The sequence below is a fragment of the Moschus berezovskii genome, chromosome 3, assembly GCF_049115385.1.
Source record: "Moschus berezovskii isolate FMDL1 chromosome 3, NW_MosBer_1.0, whole genome shotgun sequence".
NCBI lineage: Eukaryota > Metazoa > Chordata > Mammalia > Artiodactyla > Moschidae > Moschus > Moschus berezovskii.
The window spans coordinates 124,149,984-124,170,209 of record NC_142462.1 but is presented as its reverse complement, the minus strand read 5'-3'; the positions used below and the strand labels follow the sequence as shown (position 1 = coordinate 124,170,209).

Below are 20,226 nucleotides of genomic sequence, written 5' to 3'. Positions count from 1 at the left end.
GAAGCCACCTGGGGTACTACAGTTCATAGGGTCCCAAAGAGTCGGACATCACTTAGCAACTGAACAACAGCAAACAGAGAATCTCCTGAGTCATTGTAGAGACAGATGAGAGAGCTGATGAGAGTGTTAAGGGTCTGGACTCAGGCATTTTATATCTGTAAGCTGCGTTGCTGATCTGTCACTAACTCACTGAAACCCTGTGTTCTGTAGCGCTCCCGGCTCTCCTGTCCTTGACTGTCTCCCGGAGTTTGCTCAAATTCATGTCCGTTGAGTTAGTGATGCTATCTCCCCATCTTCTCTGCCACCTCCTGGCGATTACAGCATGATTCCCTTCTAAGACTCTTCCAGAGTGAGGTTTCTTTTCTCTTTCAGTTTAGTTTCTGGGGCCATTTTTTACTGCAAGTAAATATGATTTTAAGGATTCTTTTATAAGTTATTTTTAGCTTTGTTATTGCCTTCTGGTATATTTCTATAAATTTTTTGTGATGAGGGCCTAGGTTTTGCATATCCGTGAATCAAATCCTATTTAGAAATTAATGCTATACTTTGAAAATGGGACACATCATCTGTTACATAGTTGGCAGCAATCCAGTGTAATCTCATTAAGATAAGCAATTAATGACAGTGTTTTTAAGAGAATTTTAAAATGTCCTGGGAGAGGCCTGGCTCAGCGCCTTCTGTGTTCCATATTGTGTTCTGGATGCTTGATGTGTGTGCATTTTCCTTCACCAAAGTCCAGTGCCGACTTCCTCAGTTCTAGTAGGAAGCCAGTCAGGAGAGAAAAGAAACAGGTAGGAGTTACCAGCTACTGGGAAACAGGCCCAAACGATGTATGCAGAGAATATGCTAGTCGGCCTGGGAACCTGTTGATAAGTTGAAAAGCTGTTAGCATTTGGATCAGTGAGCAAGTCCAGTATGCGGAAATGCAGCCTCGCGGCCGTCTCCCAGGTCGCTGCGTGAGTCGGTGTGTCCTCAGGACATGGCTTGTATCTTTACCGAAGTGGTCCTGAGCGTCTGCCCCCGGGGCCACCTCGGGTCTCAGTTCAGTTCAGTTGCTCAGTCGTGACCAACTCTTTGCGACCCCATGAATCACAGAATGCCAGGCCTCCCTGTCCATCACCAACTCCTGGAGTTCACTCAAACTCATGTCCATCGAGTCGGTGATGCCATCCAGCCATCTCACTCTCTGTCGTCCCCTTCTCCTCCTGCCCCCCATCCCTCCCAGCATCAAAGTCTTTTCTAGTGAGTCAACTCGTCACTGAGGTGGCCAAAGTATTGGAGGTTCAGCTTTAGCATCAGTCCTTCCAGTGAACACCCAGGATCGATCTCCTTTGGAATGGACTGGTTGGATCTCCTTGCAGTCCAAGGGACTCTCAAGAGTCTTCTCCAGCACCACAGTTCAAAAGCATCAATTCTTCGGCCATCAGCTTTCTTCACAATCCAACTCTCACATCCATACGTGACCACTGGAAAAACCATAGCCTTGACTAGACGGACCCTGGTTGGCAAAGTAATGTCTCTGCTTTTTAATATACTATCTAGGTTGGTCATAACTTTCCTTCCAAGGAGTAAGTGTCTTTTAATTTCATGGCTGCAGTCAGCATCCGCAGTGATTTTGGAGCCCAAAAAAATAAAGTCTGACACTGTTTCCACTGTTTCCCCATCTATTTCCCACGAAGTGATGGGACCAGATGCCATAATCTTCGTTTTCTGAATGTTGAGCTTCAAGCCAACCTTTTCACTCTCCTCTTTCACTTTCATCAAGAGGCCTTTGAGTTCCTCTTCACTTTCTGCCATAAGGGTGGTGTCATCTGCATATCTGAGGTTATTGATATTTCTCCCGGCAGTCTTGATTCCAGCTTGTGCTTCTTCCAGCCCAACATTCCTCATGATGTACTCTGCATATAAGTTAAATAAGGAGGGTGACAATATACAACCGTGATGTACTCCTTTTCCTATCTGGAACCAGTCTATTGTTCCATGTCCAGTTCTAACTGTTGCTTCCTGACCTGCATACAGGTTTCTCAAGAGGCAGGTCAGGTGGTCTGGTATTCCCATCTCTTTCAGAATGTTCCACAGTTTCTTGTGATCCACACAGTCAAAGGCTTTGGCATAGTCAATGAAGCAGAAATAGATGGTTTTCTGGAACTCTCTTGCTTTCTCCATGATCCAGCGGATGTTGGCAATTTGATCTCTGGTGCCTCTGCCTTTTCTAAAACCTGCTTGAACATCTGGAAGTTCACGGTTCACATATTGCTGAAGCCTGGCTTGGGGAATTTTGAGCATGACTTTACTAGAGTGTGAGATGAGTGCAGTTGTGCGGTAGTTTGAGCATTCTTTGTAGTTTGAGCATCCCAGACCACGGGTCTGGGATGACACAAGTCAGCCATGGTGTTAGGAGCCTAGTAGGAACTGTTCAAAATACCACCCCAGAGCATCTCCATATTTCAGAAATTATACCCATTTAGTTTCAAGGAGTTTTACCAATCTAGTCTTTTTAACATGGATGAGAGGGTGTGGTATGTGTACTACTAATTCATCGTTTTTTTATATGTTGTACAATTTTTTATACTTAAATGAAATCTTAACATTTAAATGGTTAAAGTTTGAGTTAAATCTCATAGTCTAACCTTACGTATTAATGTAACCTCTAAGGCATCACAATTAGCTGATTCCTGTATAACCTTTGTTTATGGTTTTGGGTTTTTTGGGTTTTTTTTGGTCCACTGCACATAGTTTGTGGGACTTCAGTTCCCCATTGAGGGTTTGAACTCAGGCCACAGCAGTGAAAATTGTGGAGTCCTAACCTCTGGACCGGTGGGGAGTCCCCTATTGTCTTTTTTTTTTTAATACTTTAAAAAGCTTAGATTTTCTTAATAGTATTATCAAAAAATGTTTTTCAAATTTGTTTTTGGTATTTCATATTTAGAAACATCTTATTCTCAAAAAGATTGGCAGTTTTAGCTGATGAGTTTTTTGGAGGGGGGTGATGTTTGCCATCGCCTAATAAGCGAAATAATTTTGCCTCTACGAGGTCTAATTGCCTTCTGTGTAACCTGCACTTTTATCATCAGCCAGTATGTGAAGCCTGTAGTACGTATATAATGAGCAAGACTTAACTTTTCTGATTCCAGATTCGTAAACAACAGAAAGAACATGCAGAATTGATTGAAGATTACCGGATTAAGCAGCAGCAGCAGCAGCAGCAGCAGTGTGCAATGGCCCCCCCGCCCGCTGCCCTGCCTGGTGTCCAGCCCCAGCCGCCCCTGGTTCCGGGTGCCCCCCCGCCTGCCATGAGCCAGCCCAGCTTCCCCCTGGTGCCCCCGCAGCTGCAGCACCCTGCAGTCATTCCTGGCCACACCAGCCCAGCCAGAATGCCCAGTTTACCTGGGTGGCAACCTCCCAGTGCTCCTCCTCACCTCCCTCTCAACCCTCCTAGGATTCAGCCTCCGGTTGCACAGTTACCAATAAAAACTTGCCCACCAGCCCCAGGGGCCGTGTCAAATGCAAATCCCCAGAGTGGACCCCCACCGCGGGTGGAATTCGACGACAATAACCCGTTCAGTGAAAGTTTTCAAGAACGAGAACGTAAGGAACGTCTCAGAGAACAGCAGGAGAGACAGCGGATCCAGCTCATGCAGGAAGTCGACAGACAGAGAGCTTTGCAGCAGCGGCTGGAGCTGGAGCAGCACGGCCTGATGGGCACGGAGCTGAGCAGCCGGCCGCCCGCGCCCCAGCTCCCGTTCTACGGCTCGGACATTCCCCGCGACTTCGTGCCGCCCCCGCGGCCCCTTCCACCATCTCCACAGCACCAGATGGGGCAGGCGGTGCAGCCCCAGAGTATGCAACAGGCGTCTCTTAGTTCACCCCCCACCCCAGGTTTCCTGCAGACCAACGAGCGAAGGCAGACAGGACCGCCCTCCTTTGTTCCCGACTCACCCTCTATTCCAGGGGGAAGCCCGAGTTTCCACCCCGGGAAGCAGGTTCACGGAGGTCTTCCCGGGCCCGGCTTCCAGCCGTCCCCCACGAGGCCGCTGTTCACATCTGCTCTCCCTGCAGCAACCCCCGCGGCCAGCATTGGTCTCCCCGGCGGCCAGGGCCCGGCTGTGACCCAGGGGCAGAGCTACCCGGGCTCGGCGCAGTCACTCATCCAGCTGTATTCTGACATAATCCCTGAAGAGAAAGGGAAAAAGAAGCGGACCCGGAAGAAAAAGAAGGACGAGGACGCGGAGTCGGCCAAGGCACCGTCCACCCCCCACTCGGACGTCACCGCCCCGCCGACCCCGAGTGTCCCAGAAGCTACCTCCATGCCCGCCGTGCCCACGCCTGTCGAGCCCCTGCAGCAGGCGGGACCCGAGGCTGCAGAGCCCACTGGCCCGTCGCCCGGCGTCGCAGCAGGCCTGCTGTGCGCCGAGCCGGAGGCCCAGCCGCCCGGCGGGGACTTCGCACAGGGAACCCCAGATCAGCAGACCTGTGAAGAGTCAGAGGCGGAGAAGCTCTCCATGGACACCCCTGCCGCCGCCCAAGAGGCGAAACTGGAGACCCCTGAGCCGGAGCAGGGCCTGGGTCGGGGGGCACCCGAAGCCGAGCATCTCCCTGGGGACCAGGCTGAGGAGCAGGCCGCAGCCACCACCGCCTACCCTGTGCACAGCCCGCCCCGCCCCGCCGGGACTCCTGCCACCAAAGGGGACTCGGGCAATGAGCTTCTGAAGCACCTGCTGAAAAATAAAAAGGCATCTTCCCTTTTAAATCAGAAACCCGAAGGTGGTTTTTGTTCAGAAGACGACTCTATGAAGGACAGCAAACAGGTCGAGAGGCAGAACCCAGCCGAGGTGGTAAGTATGGCCCAGGAAAGCCACGGTGTCCTTTGTCCTCCCTTATCTCACCTCACGGTTGCAACAGATTAGTGCCAACCTTTTATAACCTTTTTATTCTGGAGGAAAAAACATGAACCTCATGTTCATTTATACCCATAAATTATCATCAACCAATAATTCATTATGTTTTCAAAAACCAGAGATCTGTAGGTAGTGTGTTTCATACGTAACTTGTTCCCATCAGCTGATTATTGCCACATTGAGTGAATCTAACTCAAGCAGAGAAGCAAGTGTCTATGTGTCCTGCAGGTTGCGTGCAGTTTCCATTAACCTCTTGGAAATATCAGAAAGTAGCTCATGCACCCCTGTAATGCATACTGGGGATCCATTCCGTTTCAAAGTATTAATACTTCATGTTATACACACATAGTCTTAGCATGTAGATGTTATTTTACCTTTGTGGTTTTCAATGTGTCAGTATTTTTCCATTTTTAAGTTACAGAACACTGGATTTGCTTCTTCATTTGTATGCAGGATTTTCTTGTAAATATTCCTCTGCAAGATTCTATCTCCTGCATTCCATTGAGCTTGCCTGAGATACTTCCCACAGCAGGTTTTTTCGGTTGTAGGAGTTTGTCTACTTATCTTTCAAAAGCTGCAGTGGCATTACTCTTGTATTCATAAAGCTTTTCCTACAGAGCTTCTCAGATCAGAGTTTCTTTTTTTTCACTGAACGCAGTGGACTGGTGAATATAGTTGTCCATGTGTGCAGTTGTTCATGGAGCCTTTCATTTTGCAAGTGTGGGTGGGCTTCCTCTTTGTTTTCTTTGTCTGGTTCGGTAGAGACTGAGTACCAAGTCCAGAGATTCACATGTGACTTTTGTGGATTTCGGTGGTGGTAAGGTTTTCAGTTATATTTATCATCAGCCCAGAGGCCCACTCTGTTGCCTCCTCTGCCCCTGGGAATCCTGGGTGCCTTGCAGTCCCTGAGGATCTTAGTATTCACCTCTTGCCAATGTCTTTGTCTTTCAAAACTCAGTTCTAGAATCATCTTCTGCAGATACTGTCTCAGCCCAGCCAATGAGTGAGTGCCTGTGTGCTCACGTGGCAGCGTCTCTAGTGCCTCTGAACGCAGGGGACTCCTGAAAGGTGTGGACTGCACCCCAAGCCCCTTCCGTCCCCTGTACCTGACACAGTGCTTGCCACAGAGTCGGTTCTCGGTGGATTCAAGTTCGTCCTAACACCACTAGCAATTATATGTAAAAAATGCTGCTGCTGGGTGTTGTGATGGAACAGGGGCGAGGCCAGCTCGTGTATATTTGTGTGTAAACGTCTGGACTGTGTTGCGATGGAACAGGGGCGAGGCCAGCTCTTGTATATGTGTGTGTAAACGTCTGGGTGTTGCAATGGAACAGGGGCGAGGCCAGCTCGTGTATATGTGTGTGTAAACGTCTGGACTGTGTTGCATGTTCGTCCATCTGGGAGGCAGCAGGGAGCAGGGCCCTAGGTTACTAGGGTGACGCCTTCTTAACTACCTTCCAGGGGTTACACGGTGCTGAGTACTTGGCCTGAGATAACGCAGGCACAGTTATTACTCCCATTTTACAAACAGTGAAATCCGTTTACTTTCTAGTCGTGCTTAAGTCGAAACTGTGTGGCCGGAGTTGGACAGCCCCGTCTTCCTCCATGCCAAAACTGTCTTCCCTCAAAGAAGGGGCCGTTACTTGTGGTGTTGGGGCAAAGCCTTTGCTGACTTGGAGCAGTCACCCCCTCAGTTTGCATTAAGTCCATCTTTCCTCTCTTTCCGGGGTGCAACCTGAGCAGGTCAGGCTTTCTGTGCCTCAGGTTCCTCCCTTGTAAAACAGGACCAGTGATGCTCCCTGTCAGTGGGTTGTCACAAGGATTAAAAGAACTAGGGTACACCCTGTGCTTGTGGTACTATGAAAGGCGGTGCATACCTGTGACCACCTGGTGACCAGGCAGGAGGCATGTAACATTCTAGTAGGTGCAAAGACGTGACCACACAAAAAGCTACTGAACGGCTTCGTCTTTACTGATAGATAAGAATGAGAGAAAGCAACCTAAAGCCAATACTTTAGTTACTGATTTGATGTTTCCATATATGTATCTGAATGATACACAGACTTTTTGCAGCCATTAAAATTTGTGCTATGTGTGAATGTTTAATGTCACAGGGGACAAACCACATGTCACGTTTAAAAGACAGCCACCAGATTAAAATAATGTTGAGTATGGTTCATTGTGTTTTTATCATAATATATGTAAGCATAGATGAAAGATCGGAAACATTAAAATGGGAACTGTTCCTATCTCAGGGAAACTTTTGGATGATTTTCTATCTTTTTTGTTGTTCTGTAATTAAAAATATTCTTTGCAGTATAGTAATGACTGGTTTTAGGGTCATTGTGAGGACAGGAGAATTCTCTTAGGCACTTACAGGACTTGACCCTGCACACCTCAGCAGTTGGATTATTCTTCTAAGCCAGTAAGGAGTGCTTGGGGCTTTCCTGGTGGCTCAGTGGTAAAGAACCTGCCTGCCAGTTCAGGCGACCTGGATTCGATCCCTGGGTCAGGAAGATCCCCTGGAGAAGGAAATGGCAACCAACCCCAGGATTCTTATCTGGGAAATCCCATGGACAGAGGAGCTGGCGGACTGCAGTCCACAGGGTCGCAAAAGAGTCAGACATGACTTAGTGACTGGAGGGCAACAACAGAGAAGAGCTTGGGCCTCGCTCCACACTCGTCACCATCGGTCCTTGGGGATCAGCCTCACCTGGGAGCTGTTTAGGAAGCGGAATCTTGTGCCCCCAGCACCGACGTACCAATCAGAATGTGTTTTTAACAAGATCCCAGGTGATTCACATTCTCATGGACCTGAGACACACAGCCGTAGGCCAGGGTCCCCTGGAGGGCTTGTTAAACCACTGGCGGGCCCCGCCCCCGGGTTCACATCCAGCAGGTCTGGGGTGGGACCGGAGAGTGTGCACCCGTCCTGGGGGCCGCTGTCTGCCTCTCTGGGGACCTCCCTCGGAGAACCTCGGGTCAGCCCTGGGGTGGGCACCGTGTGCCTGCTGCCATAGCCTCGTTTGTATGAGCTAAGAGTTGTTTTTGCAGTTTTTAACTATTGAAGAAAATATGCAACAGCGATGTTTCACAACATGTGAAAATTATGATCTTCAAGGTTGGTGTCCATGAATTGAAAGTATTTTATTAGCCCAGAGCCACACTCGTCAGTTGATGGGTTGTGGTAGTTGATTGTGTAGTGCTGGGGCAGAGAGTAGAGTGTGACAGACGGTGGATGGTCTGCAAAGCATGAGATGTTTGTTGCTGTTCAGTCACTCGGTTGTGTCCACTCTTTGAGACCCCATAGACTGCAACACATCAGGCTCCCCAATCCTTCACCATCTCCCTGAGTTTGTTCAAACTCATTCCCGTTGAATCGGTGGTAAGATAGACTTTTTGGCCTTGTACAGAAAAATGTTGCCACCTGTGCACGATGTTATTTAGACTATAATCTGTAAACCCCCGAAGATTCAGTGCACAGCATGTTAAAATAAGTCCAGAAACAGTAGTTGCCTGTAGCAAAGTATTGAATGTTAAGTTTAGAAATAAAGGCTCCTAAAAACAGTCCCGTATTTTTAAGGTGTTGATAGCACTGCCCTTAAACACTTGTTTAACGCCTGGTTTGTTCTTAGCCATGAAGATGAAAGGAAAGGCTTATTTGTTACTCTATAGGTCTCCTTTCGTTGACTCGAAGCGTGTAGTGGTTGTTAATCAGTCGGATGTGTGACTGTGAACTCGCTGGAGTGAAGCGCGTTGTTTGTTTTCTTCGCTCTCCGAGGCTAGCTGGGCCTCTCGACTGAGACAGAGTCTGTGCTGCTTTTCTGGGCCTAGCAGTGGTTTCCACACCCCTGTACTTCACCCCTTCCTAAGGCGAGCCCAAATAAGGCACCATGGCCACCGAGCAGAGAACAGCACAGCCTTCACTCAGGGCTCCCTTTCCCAAGCCTAGAGAAGAGGGGGCTCTGGCCTGTCAGAGTGGGCAGGTGGGGGGTTGCGATTCCCTGAAAGGGGGCCAGCTCTGCTCTCTGGCCAAGCTTTGCAGCCATTACTGGTTTCCGCACCTGGGAGTCATGTCTTAGAAGGGGGATGCTGTTCTTAGGAGGCTGGCCTTTTGAGGCCACCATCTTCCCTCCTTAGCTTGGGGTACCCACCCTGGGAGTGTGTGTCTTAGGATGGAGCTGGGTTAGCAGGAATTGAAAATCAAGCACGTGGATGGTTCACTTCTTTCTTAACCTTTCCAATTACATTAGCAAACTTTGGGGGCTCAAGTGCAAGGTGGTTTTGGATGTGGCAACAACCAGTTGCCAAAAACAGATGGAGGAAATGAAACCAAGAAGCAGAGAAGCAAAAGGACTCAGAGGACTGGGGAGAAAGCGGCGCCTCGGTCAAAGAAGCGGAAAAAGGAAGAGGAGGGGAGACAAGCTCTGTGCCCCACCAGCGACGCCTTCCCCCATCTCAGACAGGTGAGTCTCCCGGAGAGCCCTGTAAATGTCAAGGAAGTGAGACGTCAGATGCTTTTTCAGCCCTATGTAACTCTTCGTTGCCATCATTTCCAAAAAGTAGAGGGGGAAGAGATATCTCAACAAGGAGCCGAATAGATTTTGTTGGCAAGCCAATTGCACCTCCTCTATTGGCACCCCCAAATTACTTTAAAATAGCTGGATTGTCGAGATTTACTTACGTTCTAAGGGAGCAGCCTTAGCACCCAGGAAAATTCTGTCCGCATTCCTTGTGACTCTGGATGCAGAGAAACGCAGGCATTGGTCTCTCCCATAGTAAAGTCCATCCTTACACCTTCGTGGCTGTCACCGAAGGTGGGAGACAGCTGCTGAGAGGGCCGCTGGGGGCGCCGAGCCTCAGGTCCTCCCTGAGTCTTGCTGAGCCGAGATAAGGAAGGTGTTCTTGCTAGATGCCTGGCAGCATCTCTTTAAGACAGATGAGGATAAGGCTCATTTTTAAGTGTATCTCAAAAAGATCGTGTAGTCTCTCTCACTTATGCCAGCATTTTGACACTTGAAATTTTTAAGTCTCATTTTTCTCGAGCCTTATTTGACTGCGTTGCCTTGGGTCTTAGGAAAATGGAGAAGCACTTGTTCTGTTTGTCGTGTACATTACTCTTAAATGTGTTTTTCAATAGCAGCTCTCTCTGCTCCCTCTAATGGAACCGGTCATTGGAGTGAACTTTGCCCACTTTCTTCCTTACGGCAGTGGCCAGTTTAATAGTGGGAATCGACTTCTAGGAGCTTTTGGCAGCGCCGCCCTTGAAGGGGTTTCGGATTACTATTCTCAGTTGATCTGCAAGGTATGTTGCTCTGCCGAGGTGCTGCCTCCCTTCCTCCTTTGGATCCCAAAGCTGAATCGGGAGAGCTGGTCTCCTTTTCCATCTAGTTTACATCTAATCTTCCAAGTGCCATTTAAGCTTGAGCTCAACTCAGAGGTTACAACTTTGCCAAGTACAGTGTTTTCCAGTGTAAACTTCTGAAGTTTTTGTATAGGTCAGAACACACACTGTGGAAAAACAACCATTATGTGTTTCTGTGGCAGGGGAAAATACTTAGTGTCTTAGAAATCTTTATTAATTCTTAAGATGAATCCGAATTCATAGTAAATAGAATAAAAAAATGTAGTTAGGAATTTACCCTAAAAAATACAGTGGAAAACCCTGAAAAATGTGTTAAGTCCAATAATATAGGTATGAATTGCAACTATGCATTAATCCTTAGGCTACTGAAATAATACCAAACTAAACCATGTTTATCCTTTGGTTTTTTTTTTTTAACCAAGTTTTGTGATAGGCTCATTAGATATTCTTGACTTCACATCCGACTTGTGTAAAGCGATCTTTTTTTTTGCAAAAACACTTGAGAGCATCATCAATGTCCCTGGGGGCGTCTCTTCTTCAGCGTTAAAGTCCTTCTCTTGTGGTGCTGTGTGTATTACCGTAGTCCGCTTTCCTCTCCAGTTAGAACCTCTCCTGACTCTTGTAAACGCCTTCTCTTCTGAGGCGGGCTGTTCGCCACACAGCTTCATCATCTTCATGAACTCCTAGGTCTTTGCAACACGTTTGACTGTGCCCTGCACTTGGTTAGCATGATGGTGTTGGTAGATTCCAGCAGTGCCCGAGAGACAAATGAGTCAAATGACACAGTGGTGACAGACGGGGAACTATTTGGAGGGAGCCGCGTTTGCTAATGGCTCGATCCGTTTAGTATTGTTGCTACTCCTTCTGCTTCTTTTTGAGATTTCTGGACAATCCAGATGCTAATACCCCAAGATACAAGTTGCAGTTATTGGAGTGGGATCTTAAATTCTCAAATTTTTGATAGAACGGGGGCGTATCTTAATCACTGTTTACTGGTTGAATCTAAAGCTGTCCTTCACTGGCTTTAGCAGTGAGGCTTGAAGTGAGTCGCTTGGAACTGCACGAGGCACAGCGTCTGTTTGCTGCTGAATCCCAAAGCTGGGCGCGGCCGGGGCAGGCGAGCCTGTGGGCGGTGTGTCCGGAGGGCGCCGGGTCTCCGCCCGCTGAAGAGCCTCCTGGCCTGCACGCCCTTTTTCTGCTTGGTGTGCACCTTAGGAATGAAGATGCATCTGATTACATTTCTGTAGCCTTGCTTCCCTGTGCTAAAAGTTCACAGAACTAAGTTTTAGCAAGGTCATGGCATATTTGCTCTGTAGCATATAATTTTAAAATTTTTTGGTCTCCTGCAGCAGAATAATTTAAGTAATCCTCCAACACCCCCTGCCTCTCTTCCTCCTACACCACCTCCTATGGCTTGTCAGAAGATGGCAAATGGTTTTGCAACAACTGAAGAGCTTGCTGGAAAAGCTGGCGTGTTAGTGAGCCACGAAGGTAGGATGCCAAGCCTGCGTGTGCTGCTGCGTGCGGTGAGACGGCGGTCAGATTGTAGGGTTCTTCCTGCCCATCAGTTCGGCTGAACGTACTTGGGGGGTTTGTGTTTTTACTTTTCCAGTTACCAAAAGCCTAGGATCGAAAGGGTTTCCGCTGCCGTTCAGACCACAAGACGACCTGCTGGCCAGAGCGATTGCTCAAGGCCCTAAGACGGTGGACGTTCCCGCCTCGCTCCCAACTCCGCCTCATAACAATCAGGAGGAGTTAAGGTAGGCATTCCTTGTTCTCAGATACTTTTTAGTTATTTCATTTATTAAAAAAACGTTGTGTTTGTATATAGCATAATGTCTATAGGAAAGGCATGTAAAAAACACTTAAAAGGTAGAACTTGGTGAGTAATTTTCTTCAGAATTTAACCGTTATAAAACATTCTTACGATTAAATAGAATTTGTGCGTTTTAGAAATCTCCTGATATAGGAAGTTCAGCAAATAATCAGATAGACAATAGAGCAGTGGGACTCTGCATGCACAGTATTTCAAAGATCATCATCCTTTATCAGCTGAAGCCCCTCTGCTTCATTAGTGAGAAAGCTGTGGGGCCGACTGGGGACCTTGTGCAGAATCAGCACCCAGGTCTCTTCCCCCAGGAGCCATGTGGTGGGCGGCTTCCTAGGTGTGCGTGCTTAGTGCCCACCATGGGTTTCTCAGAGACCCTCTCCCGCATCCCATGTTAAACGCTGCTTCTCACCACATTCTTCAGCACAAAGGCGTCTGCTCGGGGACGGGTGAGACCCCAGGCGCTCGGGCTGCCCTGCCACATTTAGCCCAGGACACACTCACCTTCCAGCCCCAGTTGCCTTGGTAACCTTTAGCTTCTGGTCTAGTCTCTTCTGTTTTTTTCACCTTAACTTTATCCATTAAGAAAAATACAGGCCTCTGAAGCCTAAGGCCTTCAGGTTCTCACCCTTCCCCCTGTCTAAGTCAGCTGCAGCCATGGGAGAGCTGTGTGCCCCGAGACTGGCTGCGTGGGCGACGCACTTGCCCCTTCTGCCTGCACACTGGTCTCGCTGGTCCGGGACCCTGCAGGGCTGGGAGCCTTCTGTCTGTGCTGAGTTACAGATGGAGCATCTTCCTCCTTTGGCAGGTCTTTAAACTTGAATGCTGAAGCTTTAGTCAGAAGACATGTACATTTCAGTTACTTTATAGTTCAGCACATTTCTTGATTTTTTTCCAAGGGATTTCCCGTTTGGCCTGAACTGACTCTGTGGCCTCTCACGTCACCGTTGCTGTGCAGTCACAGGCGTGGACAGGCGGGGCCGCTGCGGGAAGCGCCCGTGGTGGACGTGCCCATGCTCACACGTGTTTCCCCTCCTCTCAGGATGCAGGAGCACGGGGGAGAGCGGGACACCCCCGACAGCTTTGTCCCCTCGTCCTCCCCTGAGAGCGTGGTTGGGATGGAAGTGAGCAGGTACCCGGACCTGTCGCTAGTCAAAGAGGAGCCCCCGGAGCCCGTGCCGTCCCCCATCATCCCCATCCTCCCCAGCAACGCCGGCAGAGGTAGGGGTGCCCGGCGCAGGGGAGGGTTAGCTACTGCTTGAGTCTAGAAAAGGCTTAACACACAGCTTGTCCTTGCTGTTTTTTTTAAGGCTTGGAATCCAGAAGGAATGACATCAAAACTGAGCCAGGCACTTTATTTTTCACGTCACCTTTTGGCTCATCCCCAAATGGTCCCAGGTCGGGTCTGATATCTGTGGCAATCACCCTGCACCCTACAGCTGCTGAGGTAAAGGTGGACTGGCTGCTTGACACTGTGGAATAGCACCAGGTTAGGGCCAGCTTAGCCATCCCTTCACACATCTGCTGCTTCAAGCGCGACAAACTGATCTTGGCCTAAGCCGAGACACAAAGGGCGGAGTGAAGTCAGAGCTCTCGTGGTTTTACTAAAGAGTGTATAGATGGAGCACTCCTTAGAGAGAGTGTGTGTGTGTACAGAGCACTCCTTAGTGTGTATGTGTGTACATGGAGCACTCCTAAGAGTGTGTGTGTGTGTATACGAAGCACTCCTTAGAGAGTATACATGGAGCACTCCTTAGAGTCTGTGTGTGAATATGGAGCAACCTTTTGATGACTGTTTTCACACAGTTAAGCAGTGAGGAACTTTATCATCAGCTGTGAACGTGTTCCAGTTCCCATATCAGACATTAGTACATTGCTGAGGACTCTCAATTCTTGAAGGCGTTCTGTTGGCAGCCAAGCTCATAGTCACTGACGGGGTGTTTTGGTTGTCCACAGAACATGGTGGTGTGCTCTTGTAGATTATGGTAGGCTTCTGGCCAGGACAAGGCTCACTGGCTCACGACTTCCGCTAAAACGTTGAAAACAGTTTAACGCTCTGATGGATACTTAATGTTAATTGGGACCCTGTAGGAGGATCTCTGTTTCTGAGAGCTTTATTTGGATATTGGCCCGTCACACCCCTGTTTCCTCCTGAGACTCTCAGGTCTAAATGAGAAAGGCTGGATTTGCTTGCAGTGCATGCGTTTGTCCCAGCGTGAGTGCTCCCACAGTGTCCTCTGTTCCTCTGGGCAGTAACACAGCGTTTGCCTTTGTTCTAGAACATTAGCAGTGTTGTGGCTGCATTTTCCGACCTCCTCCATGTTCGGATTCCTAACAGCTACGAGGTTAGTAATGCTCCAGATGTTCCATCCATGGGTTTGGTCAGTAGCCACAGAGTAAACCCAGGTTTGGAGTATCGACAGCGTGTATTTCTTCGTGGGCCTCCACCAGGATCTGCGCGCCCTCCCAGGCTAGCCAGCTCTTTCCACCTGAAGCAGCCTAGCACGCCGCTCCCTCCGGCAAGCAATGGTGAGCTGGTTTACATGTCACTAACTCGAAACGCTCTTGACGCCAAAGTCACGCTCCCCCTCTACAGTCTCACTGTGGTCTTGATAACAGGTCACACGCTGGCCCCCGGTCCTTGTTGGATTAACCCCCATGTGTTCGGTCTTCTGTGGTGACCTGCCCTGTGGTGCCTGGGGATGCGTTAGAGCCTGCATCAGCGGGGCACTGAGTGTGCGCCCCCAGACCTGTCCACCCCCCTGACCACTTCACCTGCGTCCAGGGTGCAGACAGGCTGTCCCCGCCTGTGTCCTTTCCCTTCTCTTCCACGCCGTCTCTAGGCCCTTCTCTCCCGCAGGCGTGCCAGCACCATCCCCCTGCCGAGCGGGGTGGCCCTTGCCTCAGCCGTGCGAGGCCACCCCCAGCCTTGCCCCGCGTCCCTCGTCTCTTCACTCACTGGGCTCCTGCATCTTGTTCGTGCTCGCCTGCTGTCTGAGCCCAGCCACACTCGGGCCTCACTGGGAGAGGCCGAGTCCTCGGCTCCAGCCGCTCGGTCACTCTGGTCCGCCCTGCTTCTCCCTGTGAGCCTCCACGGCCACATGAGTGCTGTGCACTGCGGGGGCCTCAGGCCTTCTAATCCCCGTCCTGACCTAGTTTTTATCTTGGCCCCGGAATCTGTCTCTCTGTGACTTTCCTGTTGCACGCACATGCGACTCTGGTACACAAGCCTCTTCGCCTTCCGTGAGACATTCATGTCATCTTCGCCTTCCAGCAGAAGCACTCTCCCTCCCCACTCACTTCACACGTAGACCGGAGATGACACGCGTGCGTCCAGGGTTCACACGTAGACCGGAGATGACACGCGTGTCCCATGTTCCTTCTGCACTTCTCCCAGTCCCGTGTCGTCCAGCTGTGTGAGGACAGCTTCCTTTCCTTGTCCCCCAGTGTCCTGCACAGAGCCCATGCCCTGCAACCACTGCCTAGAAGGCGGCTCTTACTACGCGACTGGAGCAGCGTGCTGCGCGCCGCGCTGGGTGGACGGGCACAGCACAGCCCTGCGCCCCGCCCTGCTGCGTGGTATGTGCTGCTGACGCGCGTGCTCTGTCCGCAGGTCTCTCTGGACGCAGGGACGCCAGTCACGGTGTCTCGGGGAGCACGGCGCTCAGGCCGCAGTGGTGCTGTCACTGCAAGGTGGTCATTCTGGGCAGCGGCGTGAGGAAGTCGGTCAGAGATCTGGCCTTTGTGAACAAGGTACTCAGGTGTTCCCCCCTGACCCACCACGTCCTGGGCGCTGCCCTCCCCCGCGTCCAGAGGAGCCCGTTTATGGGCCCCACGAACGCCTTCTCCTGGCAGTGGCGTTGGCATGTATCTGATGTGCTTGTAGCTAGAGCAGCCTGTATCTTTAAATACAGTGAAAGGTGAAGAGGTTATTTGTTACAGTATTTTCTCTGTGGCTGAATTATTATATGCTACATATTGGCTTGTAGTTACTTTTTTGCTCCATTTAAGAAGAGCAGCAGAAACTACCCTGTGTGGATCTCCTCCCTGTTGAATTTTGACTTGTTGAGCTGCCCACACCCTTCTCTTTGCTTTTCAGGGTTCCCGCGACGGCCCCAGCAGAGTGGAGAAGGACGTTGTCTTCTGTAGTAACAACTGCTTTGTTCTCTTTTCATCAACTGCACAAGCAAAACACTCAGAAAGCAAGGTGAGATGCAGACCGTCTCAGTCAGTCTGAGTCTGATTTGTCAACAAGCAGCAGTGCCTGGTGTAATAAAATTCAAGCTAAGTGCCAAATAAATTTAAACTGCAAAATATATGAGCCTCGGTGAGAGGAGTTGTTTTTTTCACCAGATAGTTGCTTAATTCAGTGTGCAATGCCAGCCTGCTTCTGGATTTTTGGTGAAGCTTGTCTTTTTATCAGACTGGAACCTGCGGGTTTGCTGTTGATTCATTTATGACACTTTAAAGAGAAACTAACCGAGCTTCTGTCTCAGCTCAGCCCCTTCGGTGGCTCAACGGGAGCCAGGCAGCCTCTGAGAAAGAGTTAAATGTGACTTGTTGACGGGGACATCTTTCCCATCTTTCACACTTATGCCCACTTATTAAGCCTAGGATTAACAAGCAGGAATTTCAGAGGGTGGGACAAGCTCATAGAAGATTTAAGTTCTCATTTGTTTTCTGTTTCATTGTGTAAATTACACTTGCTCCAGTGGCAACACTGCGTTTTCAGGCTTTATGATGATTTGAAACAGGAGGATCCATGAAGGTTTAAGAGCAGAATGTTCTCCAGAGTTAAGTCTTTGTAGAGAAACCCTCCCTCCTCCAGCCCCGTGGATACTTGATGGGCGCATGCGGCACAGTGGACGCTGCGTCATTGTCTGCTGTGCGTGCTTCCTCACCACTCGCTTGCAGGCCCACACCCGCTGTTAGAACCACTGCCTGGCTGCTTGTTTTACGCAGAATTTCCTTTGGGACTCTGGGATGACTCTTGAGTGTCTCTCTTGATCGCACAGGAATCCGGTCCTTCGTTGCCGCAGTCACCTGTGAAAGAGCTGCCTTCCAAAGCGTCGCATCAGTACAGCAACAACACCTCCACGCTAGACGTGCACTGCCTCCCACAGCTCCAGGAGAAAGCCTCGCCCCCAGCGTCCCCTCCCATCTCTTTCCCTCCTGCTTTTGAAGCGGCCAAAGTGGAGGCAAAGCCTGATGAGCTTAAGGTCACAGTCAAGTTAAAGCCTCGGCTGAGAACTGTCCACGGTGGCTTTGAAGACTGTAGGCCGATCCCTAAGAAGTGGAGAGGGATGAAGTGGAAGAAGTGGAGCATCCACATTGTGGTCCCCAAGGGGGCCTTCAAGCCCCCCTGCGAGGAGGAGATCGACGAGTTTCTGAATAAGCTGGGCACCTCCCTGAAGCCCGACCCTGTGCCCAAAGACTACCGCAAGTGCTGCTTCTGCCACGAAGAGGGCGATGGGCTGACGGACGGGCCGGCGAGGCTGCTCAACCTCGACCTGGACCTGTGGGTCCACCTGAACTGCGCGCTGTGGTCCACGGAGGTCTACGAGACCCAGGCTGGTGCCCTGATCAACGTGGAGCTGGCCCTGCGGAGGGGCCTGCAGATGAAATGCGTCTTCTGCCATAAGACGGGTGCCACCGGCGGCTGTCACCGGTTCCGCTGCACCAACATCTATCACTTCACTTGCGCCATTAAAGCACAATGCATGTTTTTTAAAGATAAAACTATGCTTTGTCCCATGCACAAACCAAAGGGCCTCCACGAGCAGGAGCTGAGCTACTTCGCCGTCTTCAGGAGGGTGTACGTGCAGCGTGACGAGGTGCGGCAGATCGCCAGCATCGTGCAGCGCGGGGAGCGCGAGCACACCTTCCGCGTGGGCAGCCTCGTCTTCCACGCCATCGGCCAGCTGCTCCCGCAGCAGATGCCGGCCTTCCACTCCCCCACAGCGCTCTTCCCCGTGGGCTACGAGGCCAGCCGGCTGTACTGGAGCACACGCTACGCCAACCGCCGCTGCCGCTACCTCTGCTCCATCGAGGAGAAGGACGGCCGCCCCGTGTTTGTCATCAGGATCGTGGAGCAGGGCCATGAGGACCTCGTCTTGAGTGACACCTCGCCCAAAGGTCAGGCCCCGTCCCTGCAACCTTTGGCCAGTGAAGGCTTTACGTCAGTTTCCCCGTGTCTGCTCACGTTTGTTCGTTTCCTAATGGCAGGGGTGGGCTCCTCACTGACAAATGCAGATTTTAACTTCCTCATGTGTCCTACTTGTTGTCTTTGCCACAGTCTTCCAAACACTTGCTAGACTTGCTTTCCATCAGAATATACATATAAATTCCAACAGAGTTTATAAAATAGAATGATTTCTAGGTAAAGGTTGTCTGTCACCTTAGGGACCCTCTTAACATCACCTAGAAGATGGGAAAAAGTAAAGCATATTGTACAGATGGTCTTATCTCAGGAGCATCAGATACTAAATTTAGAGCCAGAAATGAGATGCTTAGTTTTGGCATCTAGGTTAGTTAAGCCTAGATTGTTTTTATTGATGTAGAAAGTGGTGCCTAACTGCTTTTTTAAAATAAGTTTTAATAGTTTGTTGTTGTTTTTTTTTTTAAAAAAAAAAAAAAGAAAATGCTCTAAAGATAATTCCAATGAAATATCAATTTCAGATTCTGATTTAACTCTGAGAGGAAAGGATCTATCTGCAGGTGTTTCTTAAGTGGATTAATCGTTTGAAAATCTGATATGCTGCGTGGCCAGCATGAATTTCAGCTATGTTAGACTTTACTTTCCAGCTTTATTGTTTAATTCTCTGACTGTAGTGTATTCTTTCCCCCCAAACTTTAAGTCTTTAATAAAAAACTACTGCCATCCGATAAGCAGGTGATAACCTGCCCCCGGGCTTTACTTGGATCTGGTAAGTCTTTGTGAGTGGTGGGTCTTCATTTTGCTTTTGTTTTATATGGCATCCTTTTTCCTCTTTACCGGAGAGCAAGTTTGTTATTAAAAAATGTCTTTTTGTCCACATGTAGGTGTTTGGGATAAAATTTTGGAGCCTGTGGCCTGTGTGAGGAAAAAATCTGAAATGCTGCAGCTTTTCCCAGCCTATCTGAAAGGGGAGGACCTGTTCGGCCTGACCGTCTCTGCAGTGGCACGGATCGCCGAGTCAGTGAGTGCGGGGCCACCCTCCTGTCCCGCCACACGCATCCCCTACACCGGGCGGGGCAGTCACGGTCCCCACACTTCCAGGGAGTGGTTTGACTGGTCACAAGCTCCTGTATGAGAGAAAACAGGCCTTCTTGAGTCGCTTCTGTATCGTGTTGACATGCTGAGGCCGGTCACAGGGCTTAGGGTCTCCAGGGCCGGGTGTTGGCCATGCAGTGGGGTGAGGCCCACTCCTGAGGGGCGGCAGGTTGGTGCCCGGCATTCACAGCCACATCCCGCCAAGGCCCAGGTTGGTCACCAGCACGTGGCTGGATTTCATGAGCCCTGAGTCCCTGACGCCTGTGTGTCACACACATGCGATAGTGAGTTTACACGCAGTGCTCGTGGAAAACTGTGTAGTTTGTAAGGCATTGTTTTCAAGAAAGTCATTGATGGGCTTTCTGTGGAGGAGATAGGACACCCCGGAAGCCACTGCTTGCTTCGGTCACACCCAACCCATGCCTCTCACAGGCAGTGCGCAGAGATAGATTGTAGAAAAGGCACCTGTGGTAGATCTTGCGAGCTACCCTCAGGCCACCCCAGCTCCCGGGACCCCGACCGTGGTGAGCTCACCACACAGGCTCTGAGGGCAGCGGCTTCTGTTCGCACAGAGCCTCGTGTTGCTGGTGTTCTGAAAACGCCGACATGTTGTTTTCAGAGTTGAGTCTGGGTCACGCCCTGGCTGGTTTGTCTTGCCTGCAGTCTTGACCACGTGAGTTACCTGTCTGTCTGTCTCTGCTTCTCTCCAGCTCCCTGGGGTTGAGGCATGTGAAAACTACACCTTCCGGTATGGCCGGAACCCCCTCATGGAGCTGCCGCTGGCCGTCAACCCCACAGGTTGTGCCCGTTCCGAACCTAAAATGAGTGCCCATGTCAAGAGGTTTGTGTTAAGGTATTTTGTTTTGACTTCACATAGTACAGC

The 20,226-nt window shown here is 50.1% G+C and overlaps 1 protein-coding gene across 24 annotated transcripts in view; it reads left to right on the top strand.

Annotated features, from left to right (window-relative positions):
- The window catches only part of KMT2C (lysine methyltransferase 2C), a 263,765-nt gene that overhangs the window by 229,861 nt on the left and 13,678 nt on the right, over positions 1-20,226 (top strand). For 19 of the 24 annotated variants that reach the window (XR_008685321.2, XM_055421605.2, XM_088834778.1 and 16 more), the window contains 13 exons: positions 3,135-4,835; positions 9,152-9,364; positions 10,039-10,203; positions 11,613-11,754; positions 11,876-12,023; positions 13,134-13,312; positions 13,402-13,538; positions 14,371-14,620; positions 15,705-15,844; positions 16,191-16,298; positions 17,107-18,226; positions 19,133-19,269; positions 20,054-20,196. Coding sequence is in view for 22 of the 24 variants with exons in the window: in XM_055421605.2 (XP_055277580.2) it covers positions 3,135-4,835; positions 9,152-9,364; positions 10,039-10,203; positions 11,613-11,754; positions 11,876-12,023; positions 13,134-13,312; positions 13,402-13,538; positions 14,371-14,620; positions 15,705-15,844; positions 16,191-16,298; positions 17,107-18,226; positions 19,133-19,269; positions 20,054-20,196 (4,583 nt within the window). In the remaining 2 variants the exon portion in view is untranslated. Of the gene's footprint in view, positions 1-3,134; positions 4,836-9,151; positions 9,365-10,038; positions 10,204-11,612; positions 11,755-11,875; positions 12,024-13,133; positions 13,313-13,401; positions 13,539-14,370; positions 14,621-15,704; positions 15,845-16,190; positions 16,299-17,106; positions 18,227-19,132; positions 19,270-20,053; positions 20,197-20,226 lie in introns of those variants that run through there. The other 5 variants (XM_055421595.2, XM_055421604.2, XM_055421599.2 and 2 more) reach the window with 5 other exon arrangements.